This window comes from Grampus griseus (assembly GCF_964374135.1).
Source record: "Grampus griseus genome assembly, chromosome: 18".
NCBI lineage: Eukaryota > Metazoa > Chordata > Mammalia > Artiodactyla > Delphinidae > Grampus > Grampus griseus.
The window spans coordinates 78,739,162-78,761,310 of NC_139012.1; the positions used below are offsets into that span (position 1 = coordinate 78,739,162).

At 38.8% G+C, this 22,149-nt stretch overlaps 1 protein-coding gene across 1 annotated transcript; it reads left to right on the plus strand.

The window, feature by feature from the left end:
• Positions 1-61: 61 nt before the first annotated feature.
• On the plus strand, positions 62-21,004 carry SKA3 (spindle and kinetochore associated complex subunit 3; the record flags this gene model as incomplete). Its single annotated transcript, XM_082675669.1, has 8 exons — positions 62-164; positions 3,512-3,573; positions 3,681-3,846; positions 6,997-7,396; positions 10,980-11,065; positions 17,335-17,420; positions 19,300-19,503; positions 20,876-21,004. The coding sequence occupies 8 exons, from the start codon at positions 62-64 to the stop codon at positions 21,002-21,004; spliced, it is 1,236 nt and encodes a 411-aa protein (XP_082531795.1).
• Positions 21,005-22,149: the final 1,145 nt, after the last annotated feature.

Sequence of the window (22,149 nt, forward strand, 5' to 3'; positions counted from 1 at the left end):
GCGTTTCCGGCGCCGGGATTCAAACGTGCGCGCGCGCTGAGGACGAGCGTGGGGCTGGTCCATGGATCTGATCCGGGGCTTCTGCGGGAAGCTGCGGTCTCTGGCCGTCACCCTGGACGGCGAGACGGCTCAGCTGCATCGAGCGCTGGACGGAGAGGACAGCGGTGAGTGAGCCGCGTGAGGGGCGCTGGTGCGCGCACTGGCCGACCGACAGGCGGCTGACTGTGAGGAGCCCTCCCGGGGGAGGCGGCGGCGCCCTTCGCCCCAGGCACCCCTGGGCCCGACCAGCGCTGCGCGCAGCCTCTGCCCCACCAGGGACGCGGGGCGGAGAAACAGCCGCACTTAGAAACCAAAGCCCTAATCGAGCCGGCAGGCTGGGCTCGCAATGCACACGCTCATTTACACACGACGAGCTTTCAAGTGCACGTAGTGGGGGCTTATCAAGAAAAATACGACCAAGAGAACGTTTCTTCTAACCGCAGCCGCTCAGCCCTGTTCTTGACATGTAGAGTGACTTTGGTCTCACCCAGATGGTCCACAGTTGCAGTGTCTGTATTTTTCCCAACAAACCGTACTGCCAAAACGAAAGCTAATACGCAGTACTGCTTTTTAAGATATAGGTAAAGCAAAATTCTCCACCACTAACGTTTGTATTAAGAGACTTTTTGAAGTTGTTGCAAGAGTAGTGCAGATTTTGAGATTATTTTGTGCGTCATAACTGTAATCCGCCTTAAAATATCGCACCCTGTAGACGCAGACTCATTTTCCTTTAACTATATTATGAATAGTTTTCCAGCCATTTAAAAATGTTTATGCTTGTGCCTGTGAAAGCAATATTATGTGCACGGCAAAAAATTTGAGGTAACAGAGAAGTAGAAAGAAGAAAATAAGTCTTTGCTATAACTTCATCGTCAGAAGACACAGCTATTAATAGTTCAGTAGCTTTTCTACCATCCTTACTTTTAGCGTTGCCTTGTTTTGCTTGACTTTGTTTACGTAGTTGAGATAACACTATAAGACACAAAACTGTATTAATGGTTTTGGAATTTTTAGACAGCTGAATAGTTTTCCATAAAGCTTTTGCTAATTTACCTCCTTACCCATCTATTGCCTGGTTACACACATTCTTTCTTTTCTTTTGGTTTTACAAGAAAAAGTTGGAATAATTTTTTCAATTCCTGGCCTGCATGTATTACAGAAAATATGGAATTGTGATAATTAGAGAAAATGAACATCCCCTAAATTCGCCTTCTATGATCACAGTTATGAATCTCATAAAATTCACCATGTTAAAGGATACAATTCAGTGGTTTTCAGTATCTTCACAGAGGTGTGCAACCATCATCACACTGAGTTTAGATTTTCATAACCCCCCGAAACAAACCCCGGTGACTGTTGACAGCCAGTCCCCGGAATCTTGCTCCCACCGACCGCACTGCTTTATGCGGCCGCTAATCTACTTTCTGTCTCTCTAGATCTGCCTATTACGGACATCTCCTATAAATGGAATTGTACAATCTGTACTCTTTTGTGACTGACATTTCACTTAGCGAAGGGTTGCAAGGTTCATCCCTGTCATGGTAGCATGTATCAGTATTTCATTACATTTTATTGCTGAATAATATTTCATTGTATGGATTTACCACATTTTGTTTATCCATCAGTTGATGAACATTTGGGTTGTTTCTACTTTGGCTATTATGACTAATGCTGTTGTAAACACTCGTGTGCCAACGCTTTATGTGAACGTAATATCTTCAGTTCTCTTTGGGATGCATTTAGAAGTGGAATTGCTGGGTCATATGGTAAATCTGTGTTTAGCTTTTTGAGGAACGACCAAATTGTTTACCAAAGTGTACCACTGTACATTTCCCCCAGCAGTGAATAAGGGATGCAGTTTCTCCACTTCCTCATCAACATTTGTTATTGTCTGTCTTTTTTTTTTTTTTTTTGCGGTACGCGGGCCTCTCACCGTTGTGGCCTCTCCCGTTGCGGAGCACAGGCTCCGGACGCGCAGGCTCAGCGGCCATGGCTCACGGGCCCAGCCGCTCCGCGGCATGTGGGATCTTCCCAGACCGGGGCACGAACCCGTGTCCCCTGCATCGGCAGGCGGACTCTCAACCACTGCGCCACCAGGGAAGCCCTATTGTCTTTCTTTTTAATTATAGTCATTCTAGTGGTATGAAATACAATATCACTGTGTTGTTGATTTGCATTTTCCTAATGAAAATTGGTCAACTCTTTTTTTTATACAGCAGGTTCTTATTAGTTATCCATTTTATACATATTAGTGTATATATGTCAATCCCAATCTCCCAATTCATCCCACCACCACCACCACCCACCCTCGCTTTCCCCCATTGGCGTCCATACGTTTGTTCTCTACATCTGCGTGTATTTCTGCCCTGCAAACCGGTTCATCTGTACCATTTTTCTAGATTACACATATATGCGTTAATCTACAATAGTTGTTTTTCTCTTTCTGACTTACTTCACTCTGTATGACAGTCTCTAGGTCCATCCACATCTCTACAAATGTGAAAATTGATCAACTTTTAACAGGTGGAAGGAGATAGTCTTGAAAGGAGGCATATTATAGAAAAGAGAAATCTTTTTAAAAACTGCTTCTATGTCAGGTATATGACCAACTGGTTAATTAGAAAGGTGATGGTACAGTGGATAAAGGATTTCTTTTCAGTGCCAGGTCAATTGCACACTCACATGGAAAAAAAAGAATGGATCTTGATCCTTACATCTTGCCATACACAAAAATCAATTCCTGATGGATTGTAGCTCTAAATGCAAAAGGCCAGGACTTCCCTGGTGGTGCAGTGGTTAAGAATCCACCTGCCAATGCGGGAGACACAGGTTCGAGCCCTGGTCCCAGAAGATCCTACACGCTGTGGAGCAACTAAGCCCATGCACCGCAGCTCCTGAGCCCGCCTAGAGCCCATGCTCTGCAACAAGGGAAGCCACTGCAATGAGAAGCCCGCACACCTCAATGAAGAGTAGCCCCTGCTCGCCGCAACTAGAGAAAGCCCACGTGCAACAACGAAGACCCAATGCAGCCAAAAATTAATTAATTAATTAAATTAATGCAAAAGGCCAAACAATAAAGCTTTTAGAAGAAAACAAAGCATTGTCACTGGCAAAGATTTTAAAAATAGGAACCAAAACGTACTCACCATAAATGAAAAACAGATAAGTAGGACTACATTCCCTCTTCCTTCCTCCAGTCCCTGCTCTGAGTGCTGATTACATAGGTATGTTCACTTTGAAAGTTCATCAAACTATATACTTATGATTTCTATACTTTTCTGTATGTATGTTATAGTTTAATAAAAATTTTAAAGAAAAGTCTTAACACTTTTCTTTGCAAATGACAGGATATAAATTATAAATAAGTATCTACAAGGATTTTGTAATTCTAAATAACTATACTAAATTACATTTTCTTTCTTTTTCCTCCTTTTCCTTGTTATACTTTTTTCTTTCAATATTCATATTGAAGACTTTGAAGATTATCCAATGAGAGTTTTACATGACCTTCATTCAGAAGTCCAGACTCTAAAGGTATCAATCCTACAATATTAATTTATCATTTTTATGTGGTAATTTAAAAAAACTAAATAGACTTAGTCAAAAGTTAAATTAAAATGTACTTTCTTTCCTCATAAAAGGATGATGTCAATATTCTTCTTGATGAAGCAAGCCTGGAAAGTCAAGAAAGCATTGGTTTCATAAAGGCAACAAAAGTACTGATGAAAAAAAATTCAATGGATATCATGAAAATTAGAGAGTTTTTCCAGAAGTATGGATATAATCCACGTGCCAAGGAAAATTCAGGTGTGAATAACTTGCATTTTATAGCATGTGTTTTAGTATTAAAGAAAGAAGGCAGCATGATTAAGACTAGTATAGGCTTGGCCATTGTTTCTAGTTCTGACTCTGCCATTATATGATAGTCCTTTGATCATTTATTCAGCAATCACTGTGTTCCAGATGCAGTGCTGATCAGTGGTACAATATAAAGACAGTCCTTGCTCTCCTTTGCAAATGCTAGATGAGAACCAACACAGTGCTAGATGAAAGAAGGGTACCAGATAAATCTATGTCACTTGAGGATAGTTGTTTCTGGTCAGCTCTGCCAGTAAACAGCTGAGAGACCAGCTTTAAGGCATGCTATTTCACTTTTCTCGTTCTCAGTTTCTTCTTCCATAGAATGAGAGATTTTTGGCTATATAAATTCGTAAAGTCCTTTTTAGTTCTAAAATTCTAATGAAGGGTAGGATAGCATGATGGTTTAGAATTATTAATTCTAGCTGTATTAATCTTTGACCAGTTACTTAACTTTGTACCTCACTTTCTCATCTATAAATGAGAGAATTTTTTTTTGTTTTTGGCTGCGCCACATGGCTTGCAGTATCTTAGTTCCCCGACCAGGAACTGAGCCCAGGAACTGAGCCCAGGACCACGGCAGTGAAAGCACCGAGTCCTAACCACTGGACCACCAGGGAAGTCCTATGAAGTAGATACGTTTAATAGTATCTACCTCTGAGGCTGTATAAGGATTAAATGAGATAAAATTTGCTTAGAACAGTACCTCGTATGCTAATCACCCATTGTTAACTATTATTATTGTTATACCCATAACTGTGAGTAACTAATTTCAGTATGCTTCAGTGTCTTCATTTCTGCTATGAGAGTCTTTGTACATAAATAAAACATTAATTAGATTCAACAAATATGTATATATCGAGGATATATATGAAGCTATATTAAATAATCCGCATGGTATAATGGAAAGAATTCAGTTGACTTTGGTGTGGACAGGTTGACTTTGGTTACTCAGAAACTGGTTCCACCAGTTACTACAAGTGTGACCTTGGATAATTTCTCTAAATTGCTTTTCCTCACTAGTGAACTAGAGATGCTAATACCTCCCTAAGAGGTAGTAATAATGGTGATAACTTTATTTTATTAAACTCATCAGTGACAGCCTTGTAATTAAATTCAACAATAGGTTTTTTGGTAGTTCTTGTAACATTTCTCAAAATTAACAGAAAGTACAATGCCAGAACAGCTCTGAATCAGCAGCTCTTCCAAGGGCCAAAAGCCACAAAATCAAAGTTTATAACTTTTTTTTTTTAATGGTGCATCCTGCACATTTAACATGTCATGGCTTATCATGCACAAAAAGCAATATCCTATCCTAGTTCGTTTCGGTTGCCAATCAAAACAAGGAAAGTAATATCTTCATAGAAAAAGTGTGTACCTCTTCACCTCCTTCAAGCCTTCACTTCCTTCAATCTGTAATGACTCCTAAAAAATAAAAAAGTATAAGTATTTTCTTTTTAATATTTATTTATTTGGCTCATTGGTCTTAGTTGCAGCGTGTGGGATCTAGCTTCCTGACCAGGGATCAAACCCGGGCCCCCTGCACTGTGAGCACAGAGTCGTAGCCACTGGACCACCAGGGAAGTCCCTTCCCGGTATTTTCTTAAAAAGGATGCAACAAACAGGAAATTTTAGAAAATTTTATTTCCCATTTCTTTCAATAAATATGCATGATTATTACAATTAATATTTCCCATTTAGCAACCAAATGTTATCTGTTCAAAATTATCTAAAACAAATCTCTTTATTAACTCCCTCCGAATGCTTAAACATAAGGCAGCATTTAGAATCAAAAGATGTGGGTTCAGATCTTGGCTCTTTAAATTCTATCAGCTGAATGTTCTCCAAAATGTTGTTAAGTACCTTAATTTTTTAAATGAGGAAAAAATATTCAAAGATTTTTTTTGTGCTTGGAGCAGTTAATATGAAAATTAAATGGAGTAAAAATTAAATATAAAAATGCCTATCCAAAAAAAAAAAATGCCTATCCCATCGGGGATTCTAAATACATTTTAGTTTCTCTTCCTTCATCTCACCCTCTCCTCTGTCTCTTCTTTCTATCAGCCCTTTCCAATTATTGGTTAATTTTCCTTCTCTACTTCATACTACATTTCTTTAATACACATTTTATATTTGTTATTCTGCATTTTCTTCCACCATTCCATTCTCTACTTTATACCTTTATACCTTGCTATCTCACTGTCTAACTGAAGCCCTATCATTTGTTAAATTAATCTCTGCCCAAATCCTGACCAAATCCACTTACCTTCTTTCTAGGTATCCTCTTTCACTTTCTGTTGTCTCTCACACCAAAAACTAGTATTTCTCCTTCTTGAACTCTTTCTTGGCATTGTAAGTCCTATCCTGGATCCAACCTAAGTTCCACACCAAACTTATTAACCAGTGGTATACCCAGGAAATGGCAGAGGACTGTGGGAAAAAGTATAGTTGTTAGTAAAGTTATTTAGTCTGAAATGTACAGTGTAGTGGTTAAGCATATGGGGGTCTGGAGTCAGATAAAACCTATTAAAGATTGAGAAACTACTTATCCCACTAATTTCTCCTCTGATTTCTCTCAACTAGGTTTTTGATACAGGTGTTCCAGACTGACTTAGGTTAAAAATTTATATTTGTGTAACAGTCTTTCCTTTTTACCTTAGGCCATCTGTAAGTTAGAAATCTAAAATAATATTATTTTACTTTGTGTTAAATCTAGATAGTAGTTTAACTCCACACTGTAATTAAATGTCATTACATGATAAGATAGTTTCATAATATGTTAAGAAAGACTGGTAAATCACATTAACTGAGAAAGTAAGGAAATTACACTTTTATTTGTGAGTATTGTTTTTTCATCTTTTAACATTTTAGTTTACTCCCCTTCTCTAATGTAATCCCCTAGATGACATATGGATGGACAAGGCGGTACATGTCAGAAATTTAAAGGGACAATTGAAATAAAACCTTAGAGAATAAGGAGAGAGTCAGGACCTTTGCTGATTTGGGACATTTCAAATGGAGCTGTTTTATGTGGTTTTAGTGTATGACATTTTCTAGTCTGCTGTTTGACCAGAATATGACCTTGGCTTTTCCTCCCAGGGGATGAGCAAGAAGTCGTTGACTCTAAACCAGAGAACAATAAACGTGAAAATCCTGAGAAGCCTGATGTGAAGGGTGATTTGTCGGATTCCGCTCCTCCAAGCAGTTCTGTTTCTGAGAAGCCTCCACGTAGTCCACAACTTTCCGATTTTGGACTCGAGCGGTACATGATATCCCAAGTTCTGCCAAACCCTCCCCAGGCAGTAAACAACGAGAAGGAAGAGCCAAAAATTTTAACTCCATTTTCCAAACGGCCACTAGTAAAAACTCCCAAATGTGCACTAAAGATGGATGATTTTGAGTGTGTGACTCCTAAATTAGAACACTTTGGTATCTCTGAATATACTATGTGTTTAAATGAAGATTATACAATGGGACTTAAAAATGTGAAGAATAACAGGTGAGCAGCTTTCTTAAAAGGAGCATTTTATCTAACTTTCTAAATCTTTTGTATTTGATTTTTCTTCCCTAGAAGAAGTATGTTTCAGACAATATCTTTCCTTCAAAGATTTTCAGATACTTCATATTCCAAACTTCTCTGAATCACCAATTCCATCAGTAAAGTGTTAGCTATTAGTTTCCTCAGGTTAGAAGATATAGAAGGAATGGTAAGAGCCTGAAAACAGATGGTATATGGTAGGATAGAGAAGAAGGGATAAAATAAAAAGTAAAATTATTAAAAACTTACGACTGATTTGGTATGGAGACTTGGGAAGAGAAGAGGATCTTGGGTAAATCACAGATTTCTGTTTTGTTGCCTGAAGTGATGCTTGGGAACTGAAATAGAAATACCTGCAGCTTGGGATGCAGTAAAGGTGATGAGTTTCCTTACATGTTGGTTTTGAGGTGCTCTTAAGCTTAGGTATTTTAATATGAATTTGAAGCGCAGTGATGAATTCCATGCTAGACTAAAGAGATGGGGAGTGATTAGTATGGAAGTGGTAATTAATGAGTTACAATGAAAATGAAAATACCGCATATCACAGTACCACATATAAATCTATACCTTTAAGAACTGTGGTTATTAAAGAAGGAAAATAAACATTCAACTCAAAGTGTCAGAAGAAAACCCCACAATTGTGGGGAAAAGTGAAGAGAGTGAACACTAAAGATAAAATGTCATTACAAAATATTTTCAGAAGGGTAAAACTGATATGTTGAAGAATTGGTTCTTATTTAAACATTAATGTAAATGGCAAAACTAGGAACTATGGGCTATATTTTTTATTTTTCAAGCTATTAGAAATACTATAGGGTATAATACTGGGAAATTTAGAAAATTCAGATAAATTAAAAAGTTTTGAAAACAACACAAAATTATCAAAACAGACTTGAATTAGAAAACCTATATAGACCAAAAATCAGAGAAGAAAACTAGAAAAGTTATCAGAGAAGTAGCTCCAAAAAGCTCTGAGCACAGATGGTTTCCTGGATTGAATCCTTTCATAATTTCAGAGAACATATACCTTCCATCTTACATAAAAGTTCTTTTTCTGAGAAGGAGACATACGTTCTAGTTCAGATGCCAACACCTAACCTGGGGACCTCCAGACTCACAAACGCTAGTGAAATGGATACAACCATACCCATCCTGCTTACATAGAGTTAGTGGGGTATAATGGATAAAAAATTATAAACTGCCTTAAGAATGAGATACTATGAAAATAATGATTTTTAAAAAGAACTGTCATTCTCAGGGGTCTTCAAACTATAGCCAGAGACCAAACCCAGCCTACTGCCTATTTTTTGTAAATAAAATTTTATTGGAACACACACTCAAAAAAAAGTTATTTTTCTAAAACTAGAATACGACAGAAAACTCTGCAGTTCAGTTTGACATTGATATACCCTTGATACAAACACAGAAAGAGCACACCAAAGGAAGCTATGGCCCAATCTAATTGTGAATATACATGTTAAAATCCCAATTAAAATACTCATAAATTGAATTCTACAGAATAGTAAAACTATAATGCATAACTTCCACGTTAAGCTTGTCCCAGGAATGCAAAGATAGTTTAATATTTGGGAACTCATAAAATACACCATTTCTATGATTCAACAAGAAAAAAAAGAGGACTTAACCTGGTGGTGCAGTGGTTAAGGAACCGCCTGCCAGTGCAGGGGACATGGGTTCGAGCACTGGTCCGGGAAGATCCCACATGCCGTGGAGCAACTAAGCCCTTGCGCCACAACTACTGAGCCTGCACTCCAGAGCCCGTGAGCCACAACTACCAAAGCCCACATGCCTGGAACCCATGCTCTGCAACAAGAGAAGCCACCACAATGAGAAGCACATACACCACAACAAAGAGTAGCCTCTGCTCGCCACAACTAGAAAGGCCCGCATGCAGCAACAAAGACCCAACGCAGCCAAAAATAAAATTAATTAATTAATTTAAAACTAGGGTAATCTCAATAGATTATCCTATTATTCCTCAGTAAGGAATTTTATGAAATTTGACACCTGTTCTTCATTTAAATTGTTTGGTCAAATTCTAAGTGGAAAGATACTTCATTAACATAATAAACAATATGAATATCTAACTTAATAGTGAAGCTATCTGTTACCACTATTAAACATCATTTTTTTTTAATGTCATTCTTGATGTTCTGGCCTATGTAATGAGATAGGAAACAGAAATAAGTATTACTCTGATGTATTTCTAGGCCATGTTTTGTGCCTGGGCAACTCCAGAAAGTCACATCTAAAATTTCTAGAAATAATAAAAGTTCAAGAAAGAAGCTGATATATTGATAAGATGTATTTTATATAGTTATAACTATTTAAAGTAATATGCTTTCCTATATTGTATTAATAACTAATTGGTAAATACAGGGGGGGAAATCATTCAAATTTGAAACAGAAAGGTAAAATACTCATGCCAGTTGTATGTGAAAGACCTATATGAATAAAACCATTAAATATTTCTGAGTTATATAAAGGGAAAATTAGGATGAAAAAATAGACCATAATCCTGAATAGAATGACTGAATATTATTAAGATGTTCAATCATATCAAGTTAATTTATGGATATCATACAATTACAATAAAACCTCCTTGGGATTTTTTTTTAAGGTAGAAAGTGAGGGATATTTGACAGAATTATTCTAAAATTATTTGGAAGAATAAAAAGTAAGGATAACTAAGAAAATAATGAAAAATAACAGTAATGAGGGGACTTAACCTACTAGTTATTAAAATATATAAAGCTACAGTAAGTAAAGCAGTATAAAATTGTGACAGAATGGACCTATTGCAGGAACAGAATAGCCCAGAAACAGCCTCTAATTTACATAAGAACTTAATATATACTGAAGGTGTTTTTGAAGTAAAGATTATTCAGTAAATTACACTAGGACAGTTGGTTAATTGAACCATCTTCTAGTATTCAGTGATACTCTTCTTTATAACTGTATTTCAGACATCTGGGTAATTGGCTAGAACTACCTTAAGATAGCAGGATGAGTCTTCTTAGTCTAAAAAAACGTTCTTAATCTCTATCTGTATACTGGTATAAAATTCCACTTTATGATTTTGAAGCCATGAGCTATATATAATTCCTATATTTGAACTAATGAGTTGAACTCATAGCTTTCCTTGAAGTCAAAGTTGTTTTTGGGTTTTTTTGGCCGCACGGCATGTTGGATCCTAGTTTCCCGACCAGGGATCAAACCTGTGCCCCTCTGCAGTGGAAGCGCAGAGTTCCAACCACTGGACCGCCAGGGAAGTCCCTACGTTAAAGACTTTTAACCCACTTCTAAGTCAAAACTGTCAATACAAAATGGTTCTTAACCTTTTTTTGAGCCATGGATATACATTTAAAAACAAAAAAACAATTTGTTCCGTGGGACTACTGTTCCATAAAACATAACTGAATATTTGTCCAGACTTGATGATATATAGTAAGATTAAATTTTTTTCCAGAGGTTAAATATTAACTTTTTTTTGACCTTATTATTTCCTTACGAATCACGCCAGTGAGGAGGCCATAGAAACAGAACCAGTGACCAACAATAATTTCTTTGCCACTCCTGGCCCCATAACCCAGCCATTGGAAAAAAATGGTAAGTGTGAAAATCAAGTTACTTCTCAGCTATACTCTTTTCAGACTATCTTTGTACAAAAAAATGGTTCTATCACCTGAGACATTCTAACAGCCTTCTGCATCTTCTCGGTTCATAATATTGAATTACAGAAAGTGCCATTCCATTCAGGTTCAGCATGATTTCATACAAGAGAAAAATAATTTTCTGGAATGTTTTTCATACTCTTCCTGATTGTATTCAGTATTTATCAGCTTGTTTGTTTGTTTTTAACATTTTAACTTAAAACATAAATATATATTCATTCACCAATCTTTTGATGTAGAGCCAATAATACTTTTTTTAGTTTTAGTTTAGCTTCAGCCTGTTGATTAGAGTTCTACATTATCTTCCTTATTTAAACCACGCCCAGAATACATCAGCTACCATTTCAATTTGGGGTTTTTTTAATAGTACAAAAACTGAAAATCATTTTCATGTAGTGTTTTCGTATTTGTCCCAGCAAACATGAAAACACTGGTTTTCACATACTATAAAATGAAAAATCCTAGAGTTTTATGATTTCCCTGAATAATTATTTATAATCATCTGGCCTATACCAAATTTACTGGAAAATTTTTTAAAGTAACTTGTCTATCAGGTCTTTCCAAAGTTTTGGACATGTTTTCAGAGAAATTCTTTTTTTGCGCTATTTGCACTGACTTGTTATTAAATTAACAAATACTGCTGGCATAAACAGGTTTGAAAAAATACAACTGGGGGCTTCCCTGGTGGCGCAGTGGTTGGGAGTCTGCCTGCCAATGCAGGGGACACGGGTTCGAGCCCTGTTCCGGGAGGATCCCACAGGCCGTGGGGCAACTGGGCCCATGTGCCACAACTGCTGAGCGTGCGCTCTGGAGCCCGTGAGCCACAACTACTGGGGCCCACGTGCCTGGAGCCCATGCTCTGCAACGGGAGAGGCCACCGCAATGAGAGGCCTGTGCACCACAGGGAGGAGCGGCCCCTGCTCGTCACAACTGGAGAGGGCCCACGTGCAGCAATGAAGACCCAAAGCAGCCAAACATAAATTAAAAAACAAAAATACAACTGACTCATAGTAAGCTGAGCTCAACTTATAAGAGCATGATTACATTCAATAAAGGCCTTTTTTTTTTTAATAGAAAGAATGAACCACTACCTCCTTCACATCATACTCAGAAATCAATTCCCAATGGACTATAAACTTTTTAGAAAATGATAAAGGAGAATATCTTTAGGCCTTCTGAAGTGGGATGGATTTTCTAAAGAAAAGCTTACCAACTGAAATCCTTTAATATACCATCAGCAGTATATTTCACGGAAGGAACAGAATGCTTACGTTTACCCATTAGTAATTTGGTTAAGTGGAGGCTTGTTTGTTAATAGAGTTTCTACTGTATTTAGTTTGACCCTATTTTTATGCCACAAAAGTGTGATTATTACCGTTTTTACAGTCTCTACTTACTAAAATTTAGTAATTTACCATTGCTTCTTTTATCCCACTCATTCCTTCTGGGTTTAGATTTCCCTTTTTTTGTGTCATTCTTTCCCCCCCCCCCATGCTATCATTTATGTTATTTACTTATTTTAAAAATTTTATTGAAGTATAGTTGATTTACAATGTCGTTGCTCATTCTTGAATGATAATTTAGCTGGATATAGACGACTAGATTGACAGCTTGTTTTTCTTGAACGTTTTAAAGAAAGTATTCCATTGTGACCTGGTGAGCTGCTGGTGAGCAGAGTGCTATTGGTCTGATTAGCTTTCTTTTGTGGAAAATCTGTCTTTTTTTCCCTGGTAGTCTATAAGATTTTTATTTATTATGTTTAGAATTTAGTATGATTTTTCTTTTTTTTTTCACATCTTTATTGGAGTATAATTGCTTTACAATGGTTTGTTAGTTTCTGCTTTATAACAAGTGAATCAGCTATACATATACACATATCCCCATATCTCTTCCCTCTTGTCGCTCCCTCCCTCCCACCCTCCCTATCCCACCCCTCTAGGTGGTCACAAAACACCGAGCTGATCTCCCTGTGCTATGCGGCTCCTTCCCACTAGCTATCTATTTTACATTTGGTAGTGTATATATATCCATGCCACTCTCTCACTTCGTCCCAGCTTACCCTTCCCCCTCCCCGTGTCCTCAAGTCCATTCTCTAGTAGGTCTGCGTCTTTATTCCCGTCCTGCCCCTAGGTTCTTCATGACCTTTTTTTTTTTAGATTCCATATATATGTGTTAGCATACAGTATTTGTTTTTCTCTTTCTGACTTACTTCACCCTGTATGACAGTCTCTAGATCGATCCACCTCACTACAAATAACTCAATTTCGTTTCTTTTTATGGCTGAGTAATATTCCATTGTATATATGTGCCACATCTTCTTTATCCATTCATCTGTCACTGGACACTTAGGTTTCTTCCGTGTCCTGGCTATTGTAAACAGAGCTTCAGTGAACATTGTGGTACATGACTTATTTTGAATTATGGTTTTCTCAGGGTATATATATGCCCAGTAGTGAGACTGCTGGGTCGTATGGTAGTTCTATTTTTAGTTTAAGGAACCTTCATACTGTTCTCCATAGTGGCTGTACCAATTTACATTCCCACCAACAGTGCAAGAGGGTTCCCACCTCTCCACACCCTCTCCAGCATTTACTGTTTGTAGATTTTTTGATGATGGTCATTCTGACTGGTTTGAGATGATATCTCATTGTAGTTTTGATTTGCATTTCTCTAATGATTAATGATGTTGAGTATTCTTTCACGTGTTTGTTGGCAATCTGTATATCTTCTTTGGAGAAATGTCTATTTAGGTCTTCTGCCCATTTTTGGATTGGGTTGTTTGTTTTTTTGATATTGAGCTGCATGAGCTGCTTGTAAATTTTGGAGATTGATCTTTTGTCAGTTGCTTCATTTGCAAATATTTTCTCCCATTCTGAGGGTTGTCTTTTTATCTTGTTTATGGTTTCCTTTGCTGTGCAAAAGCTTTTAAGTTTCATTAGGTCCCATTTGTCTGTTTTTGTCTCTATTTCCATTTCTTTAGGAGGTGGGTCAAAAAGGATCTTGCTGTGATTTATGTCATAGAGTGCTCTGCCTATGTTTTCCTCTAAGAGTTTGATAGGGTCTGGCCTACATTTAGGTCTTCAATGCATTTTGAGTTTATTTTTGTGTATGGTGTTAGGGAGTGTTCTAATTTTATTCTTTTACATGTAGCTGTCCAGTTTTCCCAGCACCACTTATTGAAGAGGCTGTCTTTTCTCCATTGTATATTCCTGCCTCCTTTATCAAAAATAAGGTGACCGTATGTGCGTGGGTTTATCTCTGGGCTTTGTATCCTGTTCCATTGATCTATATTTGTTTTTGTGCCAGTACCATACTCTCTTGATTACTGTAGCTTTGTAGTATAGTCTGAAGTCAGGGCGCCTGATTCGTCCAGCTCCGTTTTTCTTTCTCAATATTGCTTTGGCTATTCGGGGTCTTTTGTGTTTCCATACAAATTGTGAAATTTTTTGTTCTAGTTCTGTGAAAAATGCCATTGATAGTTTGATAGGGATTGCATTGAATCTGTAGATTGCTTATGGTAGTAGAGTCATTTTCACAATGTTGATTCTTCCAATCCAAGTACATGGTATGTCTCTCCACCTATTTAATTTCTTTCATCAGTGTCTTATAATTTTCTGCATACAGGTCTTTTGTCTCCTTAGGTAGGTTTATTCCTAGGTATTTTATTCTTTTTGTTGCAGTGGTAAATGGGAGTGTTTTCTTTTTTTTTTTTTTTTTTGCAGTACGCGGGCCTCTCTGTTGTGGCCTGTCCCGTTGTGGAGCACAGGCTCCGGACGCACAGGCTCAGTGGCCATGGCTCACAGGCCCAGCCACTCTGCGGCCCGTGGGATCTTCCCGGACCAGGGCACGAACCTGTGTCCCCTGAGTGGGCAGGCAGACTCCCAACCACTGCGCCACCAGGGAAGCCCGGGAGTGTTTTCTTAATTTCACTTTCAGATTTTTCATCATTAGTGTACAGGAATGCGAGAGATTTCTGTGCATTAATTTTGTATCCTGCTACTTTACCAAATTCATTGATTAGCTCTAGTAGTTTTCTGGTAGCATCTTCAGGATTCTCTATGTATAGTATCACGTCATCTGCAAACAGTGACAGCTTTACTTCTTCTTTTCCCATTTGGATTCCTTCTGTTTCGTTTTCTTCTCTGATTGCTGTGGCTAAAACTTCCAAAACTATGTTGAATAATAGTGGTGAGAGTGGGCAACCTTGTCTTGTTCCTGATCTTAGTAGAAATGGTTTCAGTTTTTCACCATTGGGGACGATGTTGGCTGTGGGTTTGTCGTATATGGCCTTTATTATGTTGAGGAAAGTTCCCTCTATGCCTACTTTCTGGAGGGTTTTTATCAAAAATCGGTGTTGAATTTTGTTGAAAACTTTTTCTTCATCTATTGAGAATATCATATGGTTTTTATCCTTCAGTTTGTTAATATGTTGTATCACATTGATTGATTTGCATATATTGAAGAATCCTTGCATTCCTGGGATAAACCCCACTTGATCATGGTGTATGATCCTTATAATGCACTGTTAGATTCTGTTTGCTAGTATTTTGTTGAAGATATTTGCATCTATGTTCACCAGTGATATTGTCCTGTAGTTTTCTTTCTTTGTGACATCTTTGTCTGGCTTTGGTATCAGGGTGATGGTGCCCTCGTAGAATGAGTTTGGGAGTGTTCCTCCCTCTGCTATATTTTGGAAGAGTTTGAGAAGGATAAGTGTTAGCTCTTCTCTAAAGGTTTGATAGAATTCGCCTGTGAAGCCATGATTTTTCAAGCTAAGGACTCATGTCCTTAATTCTGGAAAATTCTCTGATATTACCTCTTTAATAATATTACTTCTCTCCTAATTCCTCGATTTTTTTCCTCAGATTCCTGTAAGATATATTTTAGAATGTTATCCTTCAGCCTCCTTGGTTTTCTGTTTTGTGCTGTTTTTTTGTTTTTATAATTTTATTTATATTTGGCTGCATTGGGTCTTCATTGCTGTGCGTGGGCTTCCTCTAGTTGCAGCGAGCGGGGGCTACTCTGCGTTGGGGTGTGCGAGCTTCTCATTGCGGTGGCTTCTCTTGTTGTGGAGCACAGGCTCTAGGCACATGGACTTAAATAGTTGTGGCATGCGGGCTCAGAAGTTGTGCCTTACGGGCTCTAGAGCACATGCTCAGTAGTTCTGGCACGTGGGGTTAGTTGCTCCATGGCATGTGGGATCTTCCCAGGCCAGGGCTCCAACCTGTGTCCCCTGCATTGGCAGGCAGGTTCTTAACCACTGTGCCACCAGGGAAGTCCCTATTCATTTGTTTATTAAGGGATAGTTAAATTGTTTTTGTTTGTTTGTTTGTTTACTATTACAGGCAGTGCTCTAGTTAAATTGTCCTTTGGACACATGTCTCTCACATCTTGGAGTAGAATTTCTAGATCAAAGAGGATGCATATCTTTACTTATTCTAGAAAATGCTAAATTGCCACTGTCAAGTGGCTATTGTGGTTTATTCTCACCAACAGTGTTTGAGTTTTTGTTTCTCCATCTTTTTCAGCACTTGATGATTAGACTTAATAAACTTTTGCCAGTTTGACCATTTTGCTAACATGTTTACTTTTTCTCTCCGGTATTTTTAGGGTGCTTGCATACTTTGTTACAGATAGCAAATGTCCATATACACATGTTCTCATTTCTAGGTTCTCTCTTCCGTTCCAGTAGCCAGTTCTTCCATCCTTGGCCAGTGTTACACTGCTTTTAGTTACTACAGCTTTAGAGGAAGTCCTCATATCTTGGAGGGCAAGTGGCCTTCCTTGCCCTCTTCCTCCTCCGTTTTCTTCTTCAGAAATTTGATTTTGCCATAAAGGTCTTACACAGTTTTTAACAGATTTATATGTAGGTATCTTATCTTTTTTGTTGCTATTGTGAAAAATATTCTTTTTCAAATATATTTTTTATTGTTTGTTGATCTTATACTAGAACTTCATTTTTGTGTATTGCATTTGCATCTTGCAACCCTGCTGAACTTTTATTAGTGCTAATGATAATTAGATTGTGAATATGACAGTTTTGTTTTTTCTTGTCCAGTCAAGTACACAATAGTTATAATTTCTTCAGTTATTAAAAATAAAGTGCACAAATTAAACTGACAAAGATTATAATATAAAAGTTAAAATCTTTATTTCAACCTTATTTTCAAATATGTATTTCATGCCATTGTATGTGTCTTCTAGATGCCGAGCATACACATTCTCCTGTGGCACCTACATTCTGCACTCCTGGTTTGAAAATCCCTTCTACAAAGAACAGCACAGCTTTGGTAAACTTCTATAAAATTGAAAGTGCTAATCTTTTCCCTAGTAAATCCGATACACTATTTCCAGACTCAAACAGTCTGTTTAAAAAACGTAGACTGTTGTAGCCTTTGGGAGTATATTTACAGTGTTTCCGGAGAGTTATTCGGCAGGAAATATCAAGAGCTTTAAAATTTTTCCAGGGCTTCCCTGGTGGCGCAGTGGTTGAGAGTCCAACTGCTGATGCAGGGGACATGGGTTCGTGCCCGGGTCCGGGAAGATCCCACATGCCGCGGAGTGGCTGGGCCCGCGAGCCATGGCCGCTGAGCCTGTGCGTCCGGAGCCTGTGCTCCGCAACGGGAGAGGCCACAACAGTGAGAGGCCCGCGTACCGCAAAAAAAAAAAAAAAAATTTTTCCATACCCTTTAACCAGCATTTATTCTAAGGCACATTGGGACAAAGATAATTTTTTTTTTTTTTGGCGGTACGCGGGCCTCTCACTGTTGTGGCCTCTCCCGTTGCAGAGCACAGGCTCCGGACACGCAGGCTCAGCGGCCACGGCTTACGGGCCCAGCCGCTCCGCGGCATGTGGGATCTTCCCGGACAGGGGCACGAACCCGCGTCCCCTGCATCGGCAGGCGGACTCTCAACCACTGCGCCACCAGGGAAGCCCAAGAATAGCATTATTTATAAGAGCAGAATATGGGAACAAACTAAATGTCAAATGATAAATGGGAAGCAAAGTATATTATGGTAAATCCATAAGAGCCAGTGTCATGTGACTAGGATGTTTTGAAAAACAGATAAGAACATATAGAAAGAATGTCTTCAAGAAATATTTAATGATACGGAAAATGATATATATGTGTATGTATATAAATACACACATACACATATATATATATTTTTTGTTTGTTTTTGTTTTTGTCTTTGCTGTACGCGGGCCTCTCACTGCTGTGGCCTCTCCCGTTGCGGAGCACAGGCTCGGGACGCGTAGGCTCAGCGGCCATGGCTCATGGGCCCAGCCACTCCGTGGCATGTGGGATCTTCCCAGACCAGGGCATGAACCCGTGTCCCCTGCATCAGCAGGTGGACTCTCAACCACTGCGCCACCAGAGAAGCCCTATATACACATATATTTTATTTTAAGGAATAAGAATGGATAGAAACACACCAGAAAGTGGTTATCTATGGGTGATTTTTATGCCTTTGTTTTCCAAATTTTTCCCATTGAACAAATTTACTATGTAATCAGAACCTCATCCCTGTTGAAAGTTGGTATGAACACTTAAGACAAGCAATATGGTAGATTGGGCCGTCCAGTGGATCTTTCAGCAGTGATGGAAATGTTCTGTGATCTGTGCTCTCCAGTGTGGTAGCTAGCTGCTGAGCATGTAAAATGTGGCTAGTGCATCCGAGAAGCTAATTTTCAGTTTTTTAAATGTTATTAATGTATAATTAAATTTTAGTAGCACCATGCGACTTGTGGTAATCCACTGCTTATGTTCCTGGCCTCATTGCTGACTCTGCCGTAGGGAGACGGGCCAGGTTGGCGTGAATGGGCTTTCTCCCTGGCAGCAGTGAGGGCGTAGCTCATCCTCCTACGACTCTTACCTGGCCCAGGATAGTGTTGCCTGAGTCTGGGTGGTGAATCCGTCTAAATCTGGGGTTCAGCCAACAGGCCTATTTAGATTTCACATGAAGCTCTTGCTCAGCCTTCAGTAATGACGATGGTACTTTTTCCTCCATATGCCATTTCTCTGTGTCCTTGATTTTATTTAGTTCTTGGTCAGGGAAGAGGGGGTAATTTGGGGGCCTACTTAGAGATCACAACAGAACTAACAATTTTTATTTACTATATTACTTTATACCACCATAATTTAATTATTTCTTTTTATTCTATAGGTATCCACAAATTATCCATTATCAAAAACAAATAGTTCATCAAATGACTTGGAAATGAAAGACAGTACATCGTTAGTTTTAAATTCAGACGAGTGCTTTGAGAATTTTGCGGATCCCTCTTCTCCTACGATTTCTTCCTATGAGAATCTGCTCAGAACACCTACACCTCCAGAAGTAACTACAATTCCAGAAGATATTCGCCAGGTTATTTTTCTAGGCTATTGTTTGTTTTCTGCAAAAATACCTTAAACCATATTTAACTGTGTTATTTATCATCGGGCTAATGTGCTCGTTTGGATCTAAATCTAAATTCTGGGCTGTTAAGCCTGTCTAAGACCACCTGGCTAAGGCTCTTCAGAGCTGAGCACAAGCTAGTGATGTCATCATGCCTTTGTTCCCTCATGAGGCATTTTCTCTTTAACTTCTTGTTCTGAAATGTATTCTCATAATATTTTCTAATCATTGTTCAAATGTGATCACCATGGTGACCATTGTTTCCACTGGCGTTTCTAGCAAAGTCAGAAATGTCATTTACCCTCCAGTTCTCCAGAGTTGGAGTATCATGCATAACTTGTATCACTGTTTCTTGAACTTGAGATGTCTTGGGCCTCAGTTTGAGAAACATTTGTTTAAACGTATTAGAATATCTGATTCTTTTTTTTTTTTGGCCACCGCAAGGTTGGTGGGATCGTAGTTCCTTGGCAAGGGATTGAACCAAGGCCCCCAGCACTGAAAGCGCCGAGTCCTAGCCACTGGAACGCCAGGGAATTCCCACAGAATGTTTGATTCTTTAGTACAACATAATTTACCAGTAGTCTGTTACTGGTTTATAGCAACTACCGACTCTACTAAATAACCACCAGCCTGATTCTTTGAGCATCCCCTCTTGATAAAAGCTACGGTGTTGGGGAGTTATTGCTTAAGCAAATGGAATTCTTAATAACCATTCTAGAGACCTTCCTAGCTTATGGAGAAGGATAAAGCTACTTGGGAAGGGACTCATCCTAAGACAGCAGTAAAGTATTTGTTATCCTTCCTTCTCTATCTTTTGTGCTTTCCCGGCACTATAATAAACTGCGGAAGGAGCAGCTTCTGTCTACAGGCATTATATACAGTTTCCAGTTGGCCATGGTGATCCTTCTCTCTTCACTTCTGTGTTAAAGGAGGGAAAACTTGCATTTAATGTATTACTTCTTTGTGAAAAAATCATAGTTGACATTTCAGGTTCCTGTTTTTATAATCTTTATTGCTAATGATCCTTCTTTGAGCGTTTATCTCGCCTCTTTCCTATGCAGATTCCCTACCGCCTTTGTAAAGGCCTGATCTGCTCACAGGGGTGCACTGCTGCTTGCTTCCGCTAACCCAGCAGTGCATTTAGCTTTAGAAATCCCCGCTACACCCAAGTTAAACTTCTAATATCTCCACCTCTGTGCTGCTGAATGTCTGTGCTGCTAAATACTCTGTTTTAAATAACCCAGATCTTCAAACTTTCCTTGGTTTTTCTTGAATGTTTTATAACAGCTTCCAAATTTATGTTGTTCATATGACTTGGTGAAAGGAGTTTGCTTTCTTTCAGATTTTATCAAAATACAACTCAAACCTAGCTACTCTGGTAGCAGTTAGAGAAGTGCCGCCCAGCAGAGTGTTCCTTCCTCGGTGTGAAGGACAGGACGTCCGAGACGCTGGCAACAGAGAAGACTGGTGAAAGTGCGTATGTTCCCATCCTAGAGGGACTAGATTTGTTACCTGAGGAGAACACTGGAATGGTAATAAACACTTGTAATTGACATCTGCCAGCTAGGTAACAGCCCATCTCTCTTTTTTTTTTTTTTTTTGCGCGGTATGTGGACCTCTCACTGTCGTGGCCTCTCCCGTTGCCGAGCGCAGGCTCCGGATGCGCAGGCTCAGCAGCCATGGCTCACGGGCCCAACCGCTCTGGGGCACGAACCCGTGTCCCCTGCATGGGCAGGCGGACTCTCAACCACTGCGCCACCAGGGAAGCCCCCCATCTCTCTTTTGGTCCAGAATTCGTGATCCCTGCATCTCAGGCTCCCACACTACCATGTTTTACAATGTCACTGGGAATCTACTCCCAACCATATTATAAGTGTAAAAATAGATGGCTTCGGTGTCATTTGTTTCATTGAAGGCTATTGGTTATACCTAATTGATATTTTCTGTTTGTATCTTTCTACAGAAATTGTAGTGGATCCATCCTTCCATTATAGAAACTGAAAGATGAAAGCAAACCTACTCTTACTTTGTTTTTCACATTCCCCGACATCTTTCCCCTTTTGAAAATCCAACTCATATTAAAGATGAGCACGGACACTGATGTCATTAAATGCTTTTTATTAAGTTTGATTTAGTCTAACCTCAGTCTTGTTGACGTGTAGTTCAGTTACTCAGTTTGGAAAGATCATTACTATTTCACTGATTTCAAATTTACCCTGCCTAATGGAAGAGTATGGTTTAAGTAATATTAGGAAGCAGGATAAATAATTTTTGAAATTTAAAGGTTACAGTTTGCTACTCAGATAAGGCCACTTTCAGTCTTCTTGGGCTAGACAGTTGTTGCTAGACCTGGGCTTCTTCCTTGGGTCTAGCTCTGCCCTTCTGTCTCCTCTCATGACTATCCCAAGTCTTTTACACCTTTTATTTCAACAGTGCTCTTTTAAGGCACTGTTGTTTACAAATGACAGCTTAAATTAATTTAGGAAGAGGAATTTACAGGCCTAGGTAACTATACTGAAGTAGGTGTCTCGGACTTTTGGAAATTAGACGCTTGCCTGCAGTCAGGACGGATGTTTTATTTTTACTTGTCAGTTTCATCCTTTCAAATCACCTCTT